The sequence below is a fragment of the Aulostomus chinensis genome, chromosome 3, assembly GCF_037954235.1.
Source record: "Aulostomus chinensis isolate RoL2024-O1b breed Wild chromosome 3, RoL_Achi_v1.0, whole genome shotgun sequence".
Taxonomy (NCBI): domain Eukaryota; kingdom Metazoa; phylum Chordata; class Actinopteri; order Syngnathiformes; family Aulostomidae; genus Aulostomus; species Aulostomus chinensis.
In genome coordinates, this window is record NC_141322.1 from 32479629 (window position 1) to 32498976 (window position 19348).

At 50.2% G+C, this 19348-nt stretch overlaps 3 protein-coding genes across 16 annotated transcripts; 2 read left to right on the forward strand and 1 right to left on the reverse strand.

Annotated features, from left to right (window-relative positions):
* The first annotated feature begins 538 nt into the window (after positions 1-538).
* eif6 (eukaryotic translation initiation factor 6) lies at positions 539-3559 on the forward strand. Of its 3 annotated transcripts, none has more exons than XM_086200476.1 (7): positions 539-695; positions 941-1093; positions 1247-1332; positions 1754-1929; positions 2011-2187; positions 2541-2725; positions 3139-3559. In XM_086200476.1, the coding sequence occupies exons 2-7, from the start codon at positions 987-989 to the stop codon at positions 3146-3148; spliced, it is 741 nt and encodes a 246-aa protein (XP_086056602.1). In that variant the 5' UTR covers positions 539-695; positions 941-986; the 3' UTR covers positions 3149-3559. The 3 variants fall into 3 exon arrangements, with proteins under 3 accessions (XP_086056602.1, XP_086056604.1, XP_086056603.1); XM_086200478.1 differs by having other exon boundaries at positions 548-695; positions 971-1093; XM_086200477.1 differs by having other exon boundaries at positions 561-695; positions 925-1093.
* A 166-nt stretch (positions 3560-3725) lies between these two features.
* On the reverse strand, positions 3726-10308 carry LOC147268694 (microtubule-associated protein 1 light chain 3 alpha). The gene is made up of 5 exons (XM_086200482.1): positions 10175-10308; positions 9642-9768; positions 8695-8750; positions 8155-8261; positions 3726-5461 (listed from the first exon to the last, which is right to left on the reverse strand). The coding sequence occupies exons 2-5, from the start codon at positions 9679-9681 to the stop codon at positions 5299-5301; spliced, it is 366 nt and encodes a 121-aa protein (XP_086056608.1). The 5' UTR covers positions 9682-9768; positions 10175-10308; the 3' UTR covers positions 3726-5298.
* On the forward strand, positions 9123-17795 carry LOC147268695 (uncharacterized). 12 transcript variants are annotated; one of them, XR_015112220.1, is made up of 4 exons: positions 9123-9464; positions 11019-11060; positions 11208-16442; positions 16628-17795. XR_015112220.1 is itself a non-coding variant. In XM_086200479.1 (4 exons), exons 1-4 carry the CDS (start codon positions 9348-9350, stop codon positions 16859-16861), a joined length of 453 nt encoding a protein of 150 aa, XP_086056605.1. In that variant the 5' UTR covers positions 9134-9347; the 3' UTR covers positions 16862-17795. The 12 variants fall into 12 exon arrangements, 2 of the variants coding, with proteins under 2 accessions (XP_086056605.1, XP_086056606.1); XM_086200479.1 differs by having other exon boundaries at positions 9134-9464; positions 16383-16442; XR_015112224.1 differs by lacking the exon at positions 16628-17795 and having other exon boundaries at positions 9130-9464; positions 11626-16610.
* Positions 17796-19348: the final 1553 nt, after the last annotated feature.

Genomic DNA, 19348 nt, shown 5'->3' on the forward strand with positions numbered 1-19348 from the left:
GGACATGTGGCAGGGAAGGTGGAACAAAGAGAAGAAGGGTAGGCACTTGTATAGGGTTCAGAGGAGTGTGCGGGCTGGAGGGTGTTGGGGTGGAGGTGGGCAGAGGAGGGAGGAAGTAGTGAAGGTGAAGCTGAGGCTGGGACACTGTGGGCTGAACGGGACTTTGAAGGTGTTGGGGAAGCACGACACGGGGCTGTGTGAGGACTGTGGTGAGGAAGAGTCGGTAGAGCACGTACTCCTGAGGTGTGGCAGGTGGAGAGGAGGGTGATGAGGGACAGGTGGAGGAACATGGGGAAGGGTGAGATCAGTCTGGAGGGAGTTCTGAGGATGGAGGATAGGGAGAGTGTTAGGGTTCTTTTAGATTATTTGAGGGATACAGGATTGTATGATAGGGGTTAGGGTTAGGGGTTATGTTTAGGATTTAGAGGTTAGGGTTTAGGTGTAGGGGTTAGAAGTAGGGAAAGATGGTGTTCCGCGATGGGACAGAAGAGGGTGGTAATGCTCCATCTGGTGGGTTGCCAACCGCCGAACGCCCCCCCCCCCCAAAAAAAAAAGAAGAAGAAGAAGACTCGCCCTCGAAAATGTGAAGCGGATGTCGCCACCTACTACGTCATCAGGCCAGCCCCGACACGGAAGTGAAAACGTGGAGTGAAAGGGATTCAGACGCGTGTTCGGACTTCGCGAGACGTTTCCAGGTAAAACTTTATTCTTTTGACAAACACGAACCTGCAACGGTTCAATGAAGCTCGCGCGGCCGCTAGCCTGGTTAGCTGATGTTTTGGTTTAGCATGCTAGCCTGGTTAGCTGATGTTTTGGTTTAGCATGCTAGCCTGGTTAGCTGATGTTTTGGTTTAGCATGCTAGCCTGGTTAGCTGATGTTTTGGTTTAGCATGCTAACCAGGCTAGCAAGAATAATGTCGGCAGCCCGCTGCTGTTTCAGGATCCAGTGACGCCGCTTCATCCCCTCCAGCATCATCATCGTCATCATGGCCGTCCGAGCGTCTTTTGAGAAGAACAACGAGATCGGCTGCTTCTCCAAACTGACCAACACCTACTGCCTGGTGGCCATCGGCGGCTCCGAGAACTTCTACAGGTCAGCCTCCAGCCCAGACACGGTGTGTCCTCAGGCGACTGACGTCAAATATCAGGGCACGTCTATCTGCGGGGACATTAACGCTTTAGAAACTCTGCTCTGTGACGTCACTAACCTCTCGATAACTCCTGTGTGCGCGTGTGTGTCTGTCAGTGTGTTCGAAGGTGAATTATCAGAAACCATCCCGGTGGTTCACGCCTCCATCGCGGGCTGTCGCATCATCGGCAGGATGTGTGTCGGTGAGTACGTGGAGCACGCACGCACGCACGCACGCACGCACTCGCTGCTTATGTTCGCAACCTCCGTGTCGCACGCAGCGCCACCTGGTGGCGTCCGTCTGTCAGCTGTTGATGACGTGTCGTCGTCCAGGTGGTTTTGATAGGTAATTACTGATTGTTTCATCACAGTATTGACGGAATATCAAGTTGCTACCATTAACTTGAACCTACAGTAAAGTCAGTGTTGCTGGTTGTCATGGCAACACCCCATAACAGATCGGGTCAGTAAGTATGTTGTTTCTAAGTAGCAGGTGTGTGTTTGTGGAGCATCAACACACAAACGAGATGATGTCATCGGTCCAGAGTTGAATGTTTGCTGTTGTTTGGGGTGAAGTGGTGATGTCGGGATATGAAATCACCACGCTTCCTGACTGTCGTCCAGGAAACCGCCATGGCCTCCTGGTGCCCAGCAGCACAGCTGACCAGGAGCTGCAGCACCTCAGGAACTGTCTGCCTGACACCGTCAGGATCCAGCGGGTGGAGGAGCGTCTGTCCGCCCTCGGCAACGTCATCGCTTGCAACGACTACAATGCGCTGGTCCACCCTGACCTGGACCGGGTCAGTTGGGCTAACACACGTAGTTCAAACCCCCAACTTATACACACTAGTTTCTAACAGCTGATTTCGGGCCCCCCTCAGGAGACAGAGGAGATCCTGGCTGACACGCTGAAGGTGGAGGTCTTCCGTCAGACGGTGGCAGAGCAGGTCCTGGTCGGCTCCTACTGTACCTTCAGTAACCAGGGAGGTCTGGTCCACCCCAAGACCTCCATTGAGGACCAGGATGAGCTGTCGTCTCTGCTGCAGGTCCCCCTGGTGGTGAGTCACCAGGAACTAATACTTGATGATCTGACAAATTGAAACCTGATACCGTTACCATGGTGACACTCGAGCTCCGCCTCCAGTGTCATCATTGATGAAACAAATGACTCTGACATTGAAATGTTTGTTTGGAGTTCAAATAAACCAAAATGTGTTGATCTTCAACTGGAGATGCAAGGCATGCCTCCATTGGCTGGATGGGACACTGATGTCACTGATGATGTCACTGCAGCATCTTCTCCACATTCACTCATTTCCTGTTCTTAAACTGAACCACGAGTCCTGGAAGAGGTGGAACGTTACATCAGTGGCAAAATTTGAAAGGTCCAATCACCTGTGTCCATCTTCAGGCTGGCACAGTGAACCGAGGCAGTGATGTCATCGCAGCCGGGATGGTGGTCAATGACTGGTGTGCTTTCTGTGGCCTGGACACCACCAGCACGGAGCTGTCCGTCATCGAGAGCATCTTCAGGCTCAGTGATACAGCGCCGCATTCTGCCATTGCTACTAGCATGAGGGACTCACTGATCGACAGGTGACACGCACACACGCACACACCAGTGTTCACGTTGACGTGAATGTCCACCTCTACTTGTAAACGCCAACTATCAGTGTGTGACGTGTCACTGTTTACCATTAATGCATCACTGACATGATAAATAAATGAAACATGTTCCTGATAACATGCAAGTACTGGGACTTCATACGTGAAGCTTATCAGCTGTTTTCGTTGCGCCCCTCATTGTCCTTCAAATGCTTCCTGTTGATTCGTCGTTGCCTTTGTGACGCCGCATCACATGGGTATCTACATGTTGTAGTCACATGTTCACTACAACACGGGACGGTTCAATCTCAGTGATCACCTTGTCTGTGACATCATCACCACCTCAGCACTGTGATGCAGCCTTTTCCTGTCCACCCTCCAACGTGTCTCCTGTGTTCCTCCAGCATGGCGTAAACCATCTGGACGCTCCTCCGGGTCCCCGCCAAGCAGCCGGACGTCACCTGGTGCTGCCATCTCATATCAGAGATGCCAGCTTTCTTTCTGCACCTTTACATACTTTGGCCTTCATCTTTGAGGCGGTTGGCTGGCAGTGGATCCGCTGAAGGGAGCAGCCATTGAGACTGTCATGACCTGATGGCGAGGGGGAGGGGCTGTGGTGAACCACAATTCCAGAGACTTCTCACAATTTCTGTTCAGTGTGACATCATCAATAAGACGCTGTCAACCGCCTCGCTGTCTGACAGCAGAGTGCCCGTAGCCGAGTAGGACGGATGCAGAATGGCGTGGTTCTGAGGTTTCTGTGGAAGACAGACGCCAGCGGACACTTGAACGTCTCGTCTGTCAAATAAAGTCACTCTTTTTCTATCTGCTCGTGTCCTTGAGATCATCAGAACTGTTCTACAGAGTCCCTGAGATACATCAGCTCTAGAACATGTTCTCAGCTGCTGCAGGTAAACATCTCCTACAAATGGCTGACCTGTCAGGTGACCCACGCGAGGCTCCTGGTAAACAGGAAGCAGCAGGAACAGATGACCAGAGAAACACTTTAAAGGCAACTTTATTTATTCTTGGCGAAGCGTTTCTGTACATGTGTTCAGCACCAGACGGCCTCCAGAACTACAGCGTGCTAACACCATCATCAACACACTCATTCAGTTTTTGGTTTTGGAACTTCAGAGCTAATCGGCTAACCATAGGTTGAGAGAAGCATGCAGTGTTTGTAGTGCATCACGCTGATCGTGGCGAGCAACAGAGCAGGTACGAAGCAGACGGTTGTTCTAGGGATTCACAAGGTCAATGCCGACTTTTTAATACTCATTACTTTGTGTACACAGAAGCTCATTGGTAAACACGTACATCTAATGTTCGATACTATGTAGCGCGCAGCTTTACGATACGGGAGGACGGAGGAGACGGCGCCCCCACCAGGGACCAGTGACCCTGCCAGCTCATGTCTGAAGAGGGGGAGTCAGTCCTGAGGGGTCTAGAGGCAGAAGCAGGTCCTGTGATCGCATCTGGTTGTGGAGGCATCAGTAGCTGCTAGTTTCCCTTCAGAAGAACCGCAACTCAGGTCACCAACGATGGCATCTCACTGTTCCTACTACTGGGAGTTTGCTGCCATCTGATTGGCTGAGTCCATGTGAGCGGGTTTGGCGTGGGGGGCTTGACAGGAGGTCCTGGAGATGAGTACCTCGTCAATGTGGACCTGCATGTAGGAACATGACACGCGAATGCAAACAAGCATGTTTCCCGTGTTCATGCCATACGCTGCGTTCCAAGATTGATGATGTCATATATACAAGAAGATGCTGCATCAGAATGATCAGAACTTTGTTCGGTAAACCAGCACTTTCTAATGTTCGATTGTCGTCGTGGCGACAGACCTGACAACTCATGATGTCATTAATTCCGCATCACTTTCATCCATTTATTGCAATTAAATCAGTCAGATCTGTGCTGATGATGTCATGACCCAGACACCACTGACACAAATGTCAGAGGAAGACAAGATGGCCGTTTCATGGTGATGCAACTACTTCTTCCGCTCAACATCCCATGTATTTAGTGCACTGAAGGCGGGGCTCCGTCCCTTTGTTCTTATACGTCAAACCTGCAAGCGAGTGAAGGGTATATATTGCACATGTAGGTAAATGCTACTTAAGTGGCGGCGTTCCCGTACGTCAGCCAGCGGGCGGGCGGCAAACGTAGTGTTAAAACACAAACTGCACCTGCTCACGTCTCAAAGTAAAGTCAGAGGTAAAAATTAGATAAACATAAAAATCTTCTCAGGCTTTTTCTCTCTGTTGCCATGGCGACCGCAGGCTACCGGATGGGTATTACGTCAGCAGTTGACACCCGGGAAAGTTGTGCTGTCGGTCACTTTGTTATCTCAAACTGTCAAATGGATGTTTAGCTTGAAGAAGAGAGATCAGTCGATCACTTTGGTGATCAGGAAGCCTGAGTGGGACTAAAGAGAAAATAAAAGTGGTCGAAGACACCCTCGGGACACTGATGCATTTACTGACCAAGATGACCACGACAGGCGGGGACAAGGGGGGCTGTCACATGACTGGCAGCTGCTGCTACAAGGAGGTGGCTAGAACCTAGCAGCCAAAGGTCTCCTGCGAGGCGTAGACCATGTAGAGGAAGCCGTCCTCATCTCGCTCCTGCTCGTAGATCTCTGAGATGGGCGTAGACACAGACACCATGCTGTGCTGGTTGACCAGCAGGAAGAAGGCCTGGGTGGGGTTCAGCTGCAGCCGACGCCTGGGGGGTGGTTAATCAGTTTATCACACTACCACTCTCATACTTAGCAGCACAGGTATACTTATACACAGATACTCCAAACAAGCCACATCCCAGAGGATCAAGTCCAGCCCAGTTCAGTGGGTCCCTGGAGGCCTGCACCCAGGCTCCTGAGAGGACGACAGCATGGTGACGGAGGAAGGTGGCAGGTAACGAATGTCAGTAATTGCACAAAGTGATGTTGTGGTGCACAGATTGTTAATGTGGCAGTTGATCCCAGTGTGCGTGTTTCTATCATGGTATTTGTAGTTACATTCTGTGGTTTCATTTCCATTTCAATATGGTGTCTGCACATGGTGTTTTATTTTGAAAATTTTAGAAGGGGCTTCCTGTCTGGTGCTACTCTGTGCAATTAACATGAGGAAAACGCCACTCACCCCGAGCCAGCGCTGCCCTACACCGTGTGCCCCAGTGATGTGACGGGATGAAGAAACAGTCTGACGAAGTGACTCGTGTTTTCCTTTCATCACCAACACAGACGAGTGGCTGTCATGGCACCAGCGCCCCCCAGTGTAGATTATTTAAATTAATATTTTATTATGACGCATTATTGAATAATAAGTACTCCGTATGAATACTACATCCTGAGTGTAGTAAGTGTAGTAGTGAGGTTACAGACCACAGTACACCTGCTTTAAAAAGGTGCAACAATATGAAGAAAACAAGTAATCCAAAAGACAGGAGACTAGATTAGTGCGAAAGGAGGGAGGGAGACACCTGCTGGCCGGGAGGTGGAAGTGATGGCTGCTGCTCTTTCACTGAGGTTCCATTCTAATAATATCACCACTTGAATGGAGGAAAAAAAATAGAAGAATAAACCAAACAAAAACACCAATGATTAGGAGTGCATAGACGGACAAATTAACAATACACACAATAAATAAGAATAAAATTATATGAAGGAGGACATGACCAACGAGAGTGGGCAGAGGGGCTGAGGCAGTGAAGCAACTCCGCGGTGGCAGAGCTCCGGGGGTGCATGAGATCCTCCCTGGGTATCTCAAGGCTCTGGATGTTGTGGGGCTGTCCTTGTTGACACGTCTCTGCAACATTGCGTGGACATCGGGGCGGTGCCTTTGGAGTGGCAGACCGGGGTGGTTGTCCCTGTCTTTAAGAAAGGGGACCAGAGGATGTGTTCCAACTATCAGGGGATCAGACCTCCTCAGCCTCCCTGGTAAGGTCTACGCCAGGGTACTGGAGAGGAGGGTCAGGGGGATAGTCGAACCTCAGATTGAGGAGGAGCAGCGTGGTTTTCGTCCCGGCCATGGAACCATGGATCAGCTCTTCACCCTCGCTAGGGTGCTGGAGGGGGCATGGGAGTTTGCCAACCAGTCCACATGTGCTTTGTGGATCTGGAGGAGGCTTACGACCGTGTTCCCAGGAGCAACCTGTGTGGGGTACTCCAGGAGTACGGGGTGGATGGCCCCTTACAAAGGGCCGTTCGGTCGTTCTACCGGAGGAGCGAGAGTCTGGTCCGTGTGGCCGGTAGTAAGTCGGACTTGTTCCAAGTGAGGGTTGGACACCGCCAAGGCTGCCCTTTGTCACCGGTTCTGTTCATAACTTTTATGGACAGAATTTCTAGGCGCAGCCGGGTGGTGGAGGGGGTCGAGTTTGGTGGTGGGAGGGTGTCGTCTCTGCTGTTTGCGGATGACGTGGTCCTCTTAGCCCCATCGGGCCACGACCTCCAGCTCTTGCTGGGACAGTTAGCAGCCGAATGTGAATCGGCAGGGATGAGAATCAGCACCTCCAAGTCTGAGGCCATGGTCCTCAGCTGGAAAAGGGGGGCCTGGCCACTCCAGGTCGGGGGGGGGGGGGTAATGCCCCTGGTGGAGGAGTTTAAGTATCTCAGGGTCTTGTTCATGAGTGAGGGTAGGATGGAGCGGGAGATTGACAGGCGGACTGGGACGGCATATACAGTGATGCGGGTGCTAAACCAGTCTGTTATGGTGAAGAGGGAGCTTAGCCAAAAGGCGAGGCTCTCTATTTACCTGTCAATCTACGTTCCAACCCTCACCTGTGGTCAGGAGCTCTGGGTAATGACTGAAAGAACAAGATCCTGACTCCAAGCGGCCGAAATGAGTTTCCTCCTCAGGGAGGCTGGGCTCTCCCTTAGAGACAGGGTGAGAAGCTCAGTCCTTCAGGAGGGACTCAGAGTAGAGCTGCTGCTCCTCCAGGTAGAGGAGTCAGTGGAGGTGGTTCAGGCATCTGGAGAGGACGCCTCCCTCAGGAGGTGTTCCAGGCACGTCTGACCAGGAGGAGGCCTCATGGCCGACCCAGGACCCGCTGGAGGGATTATATCTCTGGGCTGGCCTGGGAACGCCTCAGGATTCCCCTGAAGAGCTGGTGGACGTGGCTGGGAGAGGACAGTCTGGGCTTCCTTGCTGAGACTGCTGTCCCCCGACCCGGACCAACCGGATAAGAGGAGGAAGACGACGCATCCGATTTTTTTCCTTTTCTCTTCTGTCGGTGGAAAATTGAATGGAGAACTTTCTGGTGGGTGTCAGTGAGAGGGATGTTTACCCTCCATCAGTGCAGGAGCCTTTACAATGCACTTCCCTGGACTCCTGCTCAGGTCAGAAGCTGGGTCAGCTGTGATCCACACCTCTGTGTGTGTGTGTGTGTGTGTGTGTGTGTGTGCGTGTGTTTTTTTTCACCTGATGATCTTGACAAGTTCACTCATGTTGACGTGGTCGGGCACCAGGAACTTGGTTTTGTCCAGAACAGGAAGTTGCTTCTCTCCCTTGTATCTCTCGATGATCACCTACACACACACACACACACACACACACCTATCCTTGTAAGGACGTTCCTTTAACTTCCATTTATAGACAGACAGTCTCACTGTAACCCTAACCAGGAATTCAGAAATCATGTTGGTCCCCATTAGGACTAGAGGTCCTGATAGACCACAAAAACCAGGTGCACACACATGTGGGAGGAGCTTCAACACTCATCTTCAAACAGTGAAACCCTCCTGTCCTGATGTCCTCACTGTAAACTTCAATCTATGGTCAATTTGTTCCTGATAACTGATCTGATGACACGTCAGCAGGAACGTGGAGCCTGGAGCGTTCACTCCTGAGGTGACTGGCTTTCACCCCATGAGCAAACCAAAGGTGGTGGTTTCTCATCACTCACACCAGCTGTTCTCCACCTGCTCACTCACAAACTCTGAAATGATGAAAGCAGCATACGGGGATCTTGTTGGGGTGCTGCTCCCGGATCTGCTGGACCTCTCTGCACCGGTCTGCTGTGGACGACAACACACACACACACGTCAGGTCTGATCATCATCATCTCGACCTCTCTGCCACAGCCAGGACTTGAACATGTGACCTGAGTGGTGCGGGCCTAACAGCACAAGCCTCTAACCCAGGGGTGGGCAACCATGTGCCATGGAGAGGTTCTCCTTCCAGCCAAACACTTTAACAGGTGATTCCACTGATTAACACACCTTCAGCCACAGAAGAGAGTTAATCAGACGAACCCTAACCCTGGCACATGGTTGCCCACCCCTGCATCAACACTGAGACCATCAAGCCCCGGAGCCGTGACGACGCGGGTCAGTGAGCAGGAAACATCGCAAAACGACACGATCAAACAAGTCAACATGCGATGCAACAGCGAAACTGGCGACGAGCTGAAAACTGAACTTTTGAAACAAGAAACAAACATTTTTGTTTCGTTCAAACAGATTCTTCAGGGCATTCAATATTTGGGAACGCTACCCAGAAATATGCATCAAACGGATGAACGCCCTCGCCCTTCCGGCTCCGTGCATCAAATATCACCATCCATCGTCCCGGGATGTGCCAGCCCCCTCGTAACCGAGCCCCGGGGCTGATGAATGTTACCGAGGAGGGCAGGGGTGATCCCGGGCCTCGGGGCCTGGATCAGCAGTACCTCCGGTGTTACTGACGTCACAGGTCGTTTCATCTCGTCTACCTTCACCTTCTATGAACGTGTAAGTTCTCCTAGTTCCAAAGACTCTCCCGTTTTCGATAGCTAGCGAGTGACGTCGACCTACTACAGCGACACAGACGCGGTGCAACGAGACCGTCAACACACAAGCTAGCGGCTAGTAAGCTGCCGGAGCTAACTAGCAGAGGGGCTAACGCTAGCAGGGGAGCGAACGCCTTACCGAAGGTCCTCCTCTGTTTGAAGGGTCTATCGGACGGCATCTCTGTTCCAGACTCGACTCGAACCTGTCCACCAGTTCAGTCTTCGGTTCTCGGCTGCGACTCGATGTCCCTGCGGCCGAAGCTCTACTGCTCAGGACAAACAAAGCAGAAACTTGAGGCGCTGCTGACGTCACCTGCTGGATTTAAAGACGCCGTGTGCTATTTTGATTTTCTATCAGCGCCATTCAACTCTGTTTTCGGTTTCTCCACTTTTTAAGAACCGTTTGACCCTTTCCTTTTTTAGCTGCTCTATCAGTCACGGTCCTCCTGTCACCAAGCACATCCGGGGAACCCCGTCGGGCTCGTCTGACCAGCTGAGCACGCAAACCTCTAACATCCCGCGAACAAAACACGACCGTACACGAGCGGTGTACTACGAGGCTGGCTCAACATAGCCAGGCCGTCTGTCAATAAGCTGGCTCGCAATCGGAGGTTGTAATTGCCGTACTGTTAGTAAGTTTCAATTTGTTTATCCCCCCGTTTTGGTTCCTACCTGTGATGCAGTAACCCTAGATGCGGAACTAATTACTACCGTCCTAGTTTCCGCACGACACAATTAATTGGCGCACCTGCAATAATAGCGCGACCTAAGCAAACCATAGATGAACTCTCCAAAAAAGTGTACAAGAGAGATAAGCGCTTAAAGAAGGAAAGAATATAAAGTTACGGAAGAAGCAAGCAAGATTTCGTGGCAAGCAGCCTGCTAGGTTTGTTTGCTTTTGTTCCAAAAATGTGACATAATTAGCGGAAGTTAGCGAGTTCATGTGACGCGTCGAATCTTCTGTTGATGCAAGTGAACAATCGAGGGTGAGCTGCAGGGTGTGCTGTGATAGTTGCAGCATTTTCACTTATAAACAAATTGGCCTGAAATTCCTTACAATAAACAAAAAGGGTCGCAGAAACAAATTGAAAGTACAAACCAAACAGACAGATTGGGAAAAGGGGGTGAGGGCTTTTTCAGAAAATCGTATTCTTCTATTATGCTAAACCGTTTCATAGCATTTTTGTTTTTTATGACTTTAAGGGCCTTTTCAAAAGACAAAGTCATGATGAAAAACACAAAACTTAGGAGTCATTTTTGTATATTTTGTGTATATAAATATATACACAATAGTATCTAATTTTCTGAGACTGAGAATATTATTCACCAGAAAGTCATCTTTAATATTGTCCATGACAAGTCTATAAATAATGTCCCTTTGAGAAAAATGTTCAATGTTAGGAATCTTTGGGTAAAGCCTGTCATATATATTGAGCCATAAAGCTTCAGAATTCATACACTGGAAAAATAATGATTAGTAGTTTTGATATCACACCTTTGTGTGTTCTGTTTCCAGCGCAGGGAGCTCACTCACCTCCTGGAAGCCTGTGGAGTTCAGGTGAGCTCATTGGAACTTAGTTCCTTTCTACTTTCACTCTTTTTTTATTCACTCCCATTCACAGCTGCAAAGGCTAACGCTGGCCGGCTCTAACACAAGAGCCGCCACCTTGTTTGTTTACATCAGTTTTTTTTCTCTTTATTTCAGCTTTCTTGCCCTGTTCCAGGCTCACGTCAGCTCACTAGCTCCTACAAGCATTTTGAGGAGTTTATGTGAGCCCATGGGAATGAGCTTACTTCAACTGTTGCTCATTTTTTAATTCATTCCTGTCCACTCTGCGAATGCTAACTCCGGTGGAGCTGCCATCTTGTTTGTTTACGTCAGACTTTCCTCTGTTATTCCGGCTCAGTGCATTTTTGTTTCCGGTTCACGTCAGCTTCCTAGCTTCTCGAACCCTGTAGAGCCCATGTGAGCTCATTGGAACCTAATCCTTCAAACGTCACTCCTTTTATTCACCCTGTACACTCACCTGACGCTAACACCAATGGAGCCACCATCTTGTTTGTGGCAGAGCCGCCATCTTGTTTGTTTATGTCATTTTTTTTCTCTGCTTTTTTCTCACAAGCTCCAGGAAGCCTGTGGAGTTCATCTGCAAAAACCGGCTTGACCTGAGCATACCCCCCTGAGATTTCTCAGATTTTTCCCTCTTAAAAGGGTTTTCTATGGAGTTTCTCCTCAGTCGATGTGAGGGTCTAAGGGCAGAGGATGTTGTTATGATGCCATGTGAAGCCCTTTGAGACAAACTGTTTGTGAAAACAGGCTATACAAATAAAATTGCCTTGCCTTGCCTTGCCCCCCTCTCTACCACCACTGAGAAATATTGTCTGGTATGGATATGGATTTGTGGTGAGGAGGTCGACCAACACAGTGGTTGTGCTTTTAGGCAAAGGCACAAACAGCAGGGATCCAGCTCATCTTTGTTTATTGTTAACTGGTTTCTTTCTGATGTAAAAGGAAAAAATATAGAAGGTGAGAAAACAACATTGGTCCACACGACCCCTACATCATTATCAAACAAATGAGACAATCTAGACAAACATAGCTCAACTTGAGAAAGGATAGGACCTAAAATATGAATTACTATGTTAACTAAAATATGCAGTGTGTGGGACGAAAGGGTTCCCTCACATCATGAACGCAGCTCAGCAACAGCTCCTTTGTCCTCAGGCAGGAAAAGAGGACTCACCCAGGTGAGCTGACAGCTTAAATAGATTTCCATGCTCCACCCACCACTCAGGTGAGATGGGAGGAGACAGAGGGGTGTTTGAAGGAGGCAGGGATTTTCTACAACCACCACCATGGAAATACGCAAATCTGGAATTGACCGCAGAGCCATGAAGCAGAGGAGCATCAAGAGAGCCAGACGGGGCAAGAAGAAGGGGGGTATCAGGGTGAGACTGAGGTGTGAAACCTGGAAACAGCGGCCAACAGTCATCCTCGCCAACGTCCACTCGCTGCGGAACAAAACAGACGAGCTCCAGGCAAACGTAAACCACCTGCACGAGTACAGGAGCGCACGCATCTTGCCATTCACAGACTTGGCTCAACAAGGATGCTGACATCAGCACAATGCACATGGACGGATTCGGCTCCCCCATCAGACTGGGACATGACAATGATGTCACCAGAAAACTACAGGGCGGAGGTGTGTGTTTATACGTGATCCCCCGCCGGTGTTCCACCCTCCATGTGAGAGAGAAACTGTGCACTCCAGACTTCAAGCTCCTGGCAGTCTCTCTTCGCCCGTTCTACCTCCCCAGGGAAGTTCCCCAACTCTTCTTTGTCCTGGTCTTCATCCACCCCAGAGAGAAGTCCACCACAGCGACCAACCACATCAGAACCATCCTGAACGAGCTGGAGCAACTATCCTCAGACTCCCCTACATTCATCTTAGGGGACTTCAACCACTGCAACCCTGACAAATCCCTGAAAGGCTTCACACAATACATCTCATGCACCACCCGCCTGGGGAGGACACTGGAGAGACGCTATGGCTCCGTTCTCTATGCCTACAGGTCTGTTGTCCCCCCACCTGGGCTCCACTGATCACCACACAATCCTGCTGCCGACCCATTGCACTCACCCCAGTAGTCATGAAGTGCTTTGAGAGGCTGGTCAAGGCCCACATCAAGGCCTCCATCGACGTCACTGTGGACCCCCACCAGTATGCCAACAGGCAAAACCGCTCCACTGATGACACCATTTCATCAGTGGTCCACACAGGCCACAGACACACTTCTCCTCCGGCTTCAACACCAGCATCCCACAGACCGTGGTGCAGAAGTCAAGTCAATTTTGTCAAGTCAATTTTATTTCTATAGTGCCACATCACCACAAAAGTTCTCTCATGACACTTTACAGGTAGAGCAGGTCTAGAACCACACTCCTTCCATGAATTTACACCCAACAATTCTCCATCAGCAGCACATCCTGCAACAGCGGCGACCAAGTACCTTCCTTTTAACAGGCAGGAACTTCGAGCAGATCCAGGATCAGTGGGGACGGAGAGAGAGCAGGAGAGCAGGACAGAGACAAAGACAGAGAATGGAGGAAGACAGAGACAGAAGGAAAGAGAGGGAAAGAGATAAAGAGGGAGAGAAAGGAGGAGAGACTGATGGACAGACGGGGACGTGAGCAGGTGGAGCTACGGGTGGCAGCTGGAGCCTCTTCAGGTCTGGAGCCTCCTCCAGCAGCACCAAAATCTGGGATGAGGGGAGAAGAAGAGGAGTTAGTAACACATATGAGGACAGGAGGAGAAGAGAGAAGCCCAGTGCATCATGGGAGATCCCCAGCAGTCTGAGCCTATAGCAGCAGATCTAAGGGCCAGCCTAAGCAGTCCTGACTATAAGCCTGATCAACAAGGAGGTCTTAAGTCTGCTCTTAAACCTAGAGAGGGGGTCTGGGTCCTGGACTGAAACTGGGAGACGGTTCCACAGGAGGGGAGCCTGATAGCTGAAGGCTCTGGCTCCATTCTACTGTTAGAACCCAAGGAACCAGCAGGAACCCTGCATCCTGGGAGTGAAGGGTTCTAGCTGGATCATAGGGGACTAGGAGCTCTGTCAGGGATGAAGGATCCTGATTGTTGAGGACTTTGATGGTAGAAGGAGAATTTTAAATTCTGTTCTGAATCTGATAGGGAGCCAATGCAGAGAAGCAGTCCAGGAGAGACCTGGTCTCTGCTACCAGTTCTCGTCAACACGTGGCAGCAGCGTTCTGGACCAGCTGGAGAGTCTTTAGGGACCTACTAGTGCAGCCTGATAGGAGGGAATTGCAGTAATCCAGCCTGGAAGTGACAAAGGCATGGACTAGTTTTTCTGCTTCCTTTTGAGACAGGATGTGTCTGATCCTAGCGATGTTTCATAAATGAAAGAAAGCAGTCCTAGAAATTTGCTTAATGTGGGCATGAAAGGACAGATCCTGATCAAAGAGAACTCCTAGGTTCCTTACGGTCGTGCTGGGGGCCAAGGTAATTCTTTCCAGGGTACCTATCTCATTAGATAGGGTGTCTCTAAGATGTTTTGGGCCCAGGACAATGACTTCAGTTTTATTGGAGTTTAATAAAAGGAAATTAAGGGTCATCCAAGTTTTTAATCTCCTTCAGACAGGCCTCCAGTTTAGTCAGCTGGTTTGTTCCATGTGGATCATTGATAAGTACAGCTGTGTGTCGTCAGCATAGCAGTGAACATTAATTGAGTGTTTCCTAATAATGTGACCGAGAGGAAGCAGAAAAAGGGTGAAGAGGACTGGTCCCAGCACAGAGCCTTGTGGAACATCAGAACTGACTGCAGTGGTTTCCGAGGGTTTATCATTAGTGAGTACAAACTGAGATCGACCTAGATACTCTCCTCCCTTGGATTGAGTCCCACATTGGAGAACTGGGTCCTGGACTTCCAGATGAACAGACCCCAGACAGTCAGGATCCACAACACCGTCTCCTCTTCCATCACCCTCAGCACCGGCTCACCACAGGGCTGAGTGTTGAGCCCCCTCCTGTTCACTCTGCTGACGTACGACTGTACGGCGAGACACTCCAGCTGCCACATAGTCAAGTTTGCAGATGACACAGCAGTAGTAGGACGCATCACCAACAACGATGAGTCTGAATACAGAGAGGAGGTGGAACACCAGGTGCAGTGGTGCAGAGCAAACAACCTCTGCATCAACGTCCAGAAGACTAAGGAGATGGTGGTGGACTTTCGGAGGGACAAGCACCCTCCCCCTCCCCTCCACATCGGTGGCACAGCTGTGGAAGTGGTCTCCAGCTACAGGTACTTGGGTGTGTACATATCCAGTGACCTCACCTGGAGTGCCAACACCTCCCATCTGGTCAGGAAGGCCCAGCAGCGTCTCTACTTCCTCAGGAAGCTGCACAGAGCTGGGGTGGGGAGCTCCGTCCTGAGGAACTTCTACAACAAATGCATGTAACAAATGCACCTGTCTCATCACAAAAACTTGACAAAATCTGCTCAGCCACACTACAGGAGGGAGACCTGCAAAAGAGAGTGCAGTTCAGTAGGAACGGACGGCCACAAGGACATCGCTGCTTCCATCCCTGCATGGATATTATTCTGCCTGAGCTGACCTCTCTGAGACTGATGGACTGGTGCGATATCACACAAGGCTAGTCATCCCTGCTGCAGTTAGATCAGAAGTGCTCAAACAGCTACATGAGGGACACCAAGGTCTAACAAGGTGTAGAGTTTGAGCCAGGATGGAAGTATGGTGGCCTCATATAAGTGCAGAGGTCACAAAGACAGTTGGTGTGTCCCAAATAGTGCGAAAATTGAGTATGGCGTTCTCAAATCGGTCAAGATTTTGAGGATGCGACTTTGGACACTCAAAGCACTCATTTCATTGATAAAAATGGCGGCGGGCAGCTGTGGTTAGTCGGTCCACACTGACTTGTACAGAGTCGTATTTACATCAAATAACAGGGACAAGTTTCAAATTTTGCGTGGACACGGGTTTGAAAAAATAAAACGACTTGTGACCAAAATGTTTTGCTAAATAGATCCCACAAATAAACGCCACATACCGTTGACCTTCAGCCAATAGAAGGACATTGCGTTGTTGGCGTCGATTGTGGCGTGACAACGCGCGTTGACTGTGCATTTTGCTGGTTTATTGCTTCAAGAATTGAATCAACATACAAGTTCTGCATTGTAAACAAACCCACTCAAAGATGAGAACGGCTTCTCAGCACACCTTTACCTGTACAGCACATTCCTGCTGATTTGTGTGGTTAGAGAGACAGAATTATCTCATCGTGACTGACTACGACTCCAGGCACATTGAAATTGCCCACCTGTCATCAATATTCAGCCACCAAGTCATGGCCAGGCTCAAAGGCATGTTTGCAAGATGGGGATGCCGCTGGAACTGGTGAGTGACAATGCCACACAGTTAACTTGGGGTGAGTTTCAGGACTTCTGCCAAAGCTATGGGTTTGTAAACACATCCACCAGCCCTCATGACACCCAGGCTAACAGTGCTAGCGAGTGAGCTGCGGAGGCTGCTCAGCACATCTTCAAGCACCCTGATCCACATCTTGCTCTGATGTGTTACAGAGCAACCCCAAGTGCTGCTACAGGGGTGAGCGAGCCCAGCTTTACTTCCGGCTTGAAGACATGTTAGGACCACACTTCTTATGCTGGAAGACAAACTACAAGCTGGTCCTGTGGACAGACATCCAATCCAGCAGAAGGATGCTCAGACTAAATGAGCCAACGGGTTCTTCTATGACCACTGTCACTCTGCCCAACCGCTTCCTGAACGTGAATCTGGGCACGCTGTCAGAGTGAAACTGGATGGGGAAATGGAGTGGAAAATGTCTGCTAAAGTCATCAGATAAAGAGATTGTGAAGACAGACAATGGTGCAGTACTGTGACGCAATAGAAAACATCTACAGGCAGTCCCAGAGCCCGCTGACCCTCCAGACCAGCAGCGGACGCAGCCTGAGGGATCGCCACTGCAGCTGCCCAGCAGCCCTCCTCCTGTGGCCAGCTCCAGCCACAAGGAATCTGCTTCTGTCCAGAGACTGCAAGTTCCACCTGTGGTGTGTTAAGCACCGCAGCCATCATCTCCACGCAGGGATCTTCAGGTGACATCCCGAGGTTGTGAGGTCAGGGCACCTCTCAGATATCAAGACACGACCACTTCATGACACTCTCCTTCACACTGTTTCCTGTTACCTTAGTAATTGTGCGGGGAGAGAGAAGTATGGGGACAATAATATTACATTATGCTCCTTGGTTACAGTTAGGTTTCCATAAGAATACAGGAATGTTTTGGGTAAGTGACAGGAAATATTCAGTGCATAAGTGCCTGACATCCCAAAGTTGTGCTGGTGATGTCACAACGACCACCCAGAGACTGCTCGAACAACTGATCACACCCTGTAGGAACAGCAGCTTTTGGGAGCAGAATAAACACCATGTTGCTGTGGACGGCGGGCAGTCGACCCCAAAGTCCTAGAGTGATGACTCTGACATGGTGCACATCCTGCTAATTGTTTGGAATCTTTTGAAAAGGCGAGATGTTGTGACAAGTAACTACAGGTTGCCGTAGTTGTGGCAAGTGACATCATCGAGAGGTGTATGCCAGGAAGCAGAAGAGTGTTGTTGCCTGGGTAGCAGTAGTAAAGTAACATCTGTAATAAACCAGTTCACTCTCAGCAAGACGTCTCAGTTCCTCCTCTTTGTTTTAACATCAACACATGACATGGAATCACAACGGTGGGTGGGATCTCTCTCTGTCAATGAAGGCTTCTGCTTCAGGCTCTGTGGCGTCCCCATAAAAAGGGGCGTGTAACGAGTCATGTGACTCTTAGGAAACGGATGGATCGCGTGCCGCCTCCTTTAGTCCAGAAGAACAAGTGACTATGATGGAGGTCAGGAACATCAAACAATTATGACAGCAAAAAGCAGCACAGCTGCTGCCAAGGAGGGGAGAGAGGAATGCTGGGAGAAGAGCAGCGATGGCGTCAGGTCATCAGTTTCTGATGTACTTGACCTGTGAGTGCTGGCGCCCCCCGCAGGAACCCTCTGAAGGAACCAGATTCATCAGCTCATCCACACGCGGGTGTTGGTCTCACTGCTGATCAATGCAGGACCTAGAAATGTAGCCTGAGGCTTCCCAGAAGGCCTCTGTTGTAGCCATGGGGGCCAATGGGACTACAAACACGCTCAGTACTCAGTGAGAGCGAGTACAACTTGGCCAGTAGCAGTGTGCAGTATTCTTGCTCAGGTTTACTGCATCCCAGCTGAATGCATGCAGGTTCCGTACACACAGTTGTGCTGCTGTGAGTGCGAGGCTCCTTTTAGTGGCGTTCCTCACACACGGCTGCTCCAGCAGGCTGGAATAATGAGGGCTTCCCTCAGCTGGGGGCCTGGAGCGTTGATAGGAGTGACGTCAGGAGAGGTAGCGGATCACTCCGGTCTCTGAACGCTCTCTCCCTCTGAAGAGAACCTCGCTCAGTGATGGCGCCGAGGTCCACCGGATCGTTCAAAGATGGTGGTGCCGTTTTCAGAAGAGGTGGTGGGTGAAAGGGCAGCGCTTTTATAGCCGATTGAAGCAGAAACTCTGACCCTCACCTGCTCCGGACCAGGTGAGGTTCACCACATCAGTTACCATGGTGATCCAGCCAGGTCAGAAGAGAGACGCCTTCATGACGCTGAGAACCCCGGCTCTGGTCTCCACACCTGGCTCACCACTCACCTCACCTCCTGGTTCAGCCCTTAGGTCTGCATCAGAGAGGAGGACGAACCAACCGAGTCCATCAGAAATGGGGGGGGGGGGGGGGGGGGGCTGCTGGAGACGATGTGGAACTTTGAATGTTTCATTTAATGTTCAATCAAACTGATAAATTTCAGGTTGAAACACTGAAACGTGGCTGAGTGACACCAGGATGTAAAAGACGCTCCTGGTATAAAGCGGCTGGGGACAAACGCTCAGATCGCCTGAAGATTTCTACAGAATTCCGTGGCCAACAGTCTTTATAAACTAACTTCAAAATGTAGTCAGGTGGACGGAGAAACCCTGAATGAGGGAACCAGGAGACGGAGAACTGGTGGCTGCTGACCAGGTGAGCTTCAGACTCGGCTGCCATAGCAACTGATTAAGCCTGAGCTTCCTCTGTTGAAGCATTGTCAAACTCAGGGTTTCCCTGAAGCTGCTTTCTGATGCGGGTCGGCGTTTGCCTCCTGGTGATGGAAAGCTGAGCAATCGTCCACTCAGACGCCTCCGAAGATTCGCTGCACTGTTTTAATAAAGTTAACTGGTGGCTGTT

Coding starts and splice junctions, on each gene's coding strand:
- eif6 (XM_086200476.1), top strand. CDS start 987: ATGGCCGTCCGAGCGTCTTTTGAGAAGAACAACGAGATCGGCTGCTTC. Junction 1,930..2,010: donor TCCACCCTGACCTGGACCGG/GTCAGTTGGGCT, acceptor GGCCCCCCTCAG/GAGACAGAGGAGATCCTGGC. Junction 2,188..2,540: donor TGCTGCAGGTCCCCCTGGTG/GTGAGTCACCAG, acceptor GTCCATCTTCAG/GCTGGCACAGTGAACCGAGG.
- LOC147268695 (XM_086200479.1), top strand. CDS start 9,348: ATGTTACCGAGGAGGGCAGGGGTGATCCCGGGCCTCGGGGCCTGGATC. Junction 9,465..11,018: donor CCTTCACCTTCTATGAACGT/GTAAGTTCTCCT, acceptor TTCTGTTTCCAG/CGCAGGGAGCTCACTCACCT. Junction 16,443..16,627: donor TGGGGATGCCGCTGGAACTG/GTGAGTGACAAT, acceptor GATGTGTTACAG/AGCAACCCCAAGTGCTGCTA.
- LOC147268694 (XM_086200482.1), bottom strand. CDS start 9,681: ATGCCGTCCGATAGACCCTTCAAACAGAGGAGGACCTTCG. Junction 8,751..9,641: donor CAAACAGAGGAGGACCTTCG/GTAAGGCGTTCG, acceptor TGTCGTCCACAG/CAGACCGGTGCAGAGAGGTC. Junction 5,462..8,154: donor GAACTTGTCAAGATCATCAG/GTGAAAAAAAAC, acceptor ACCACCCCCCAG/GCGTCGGCTGCAGCTGAACC.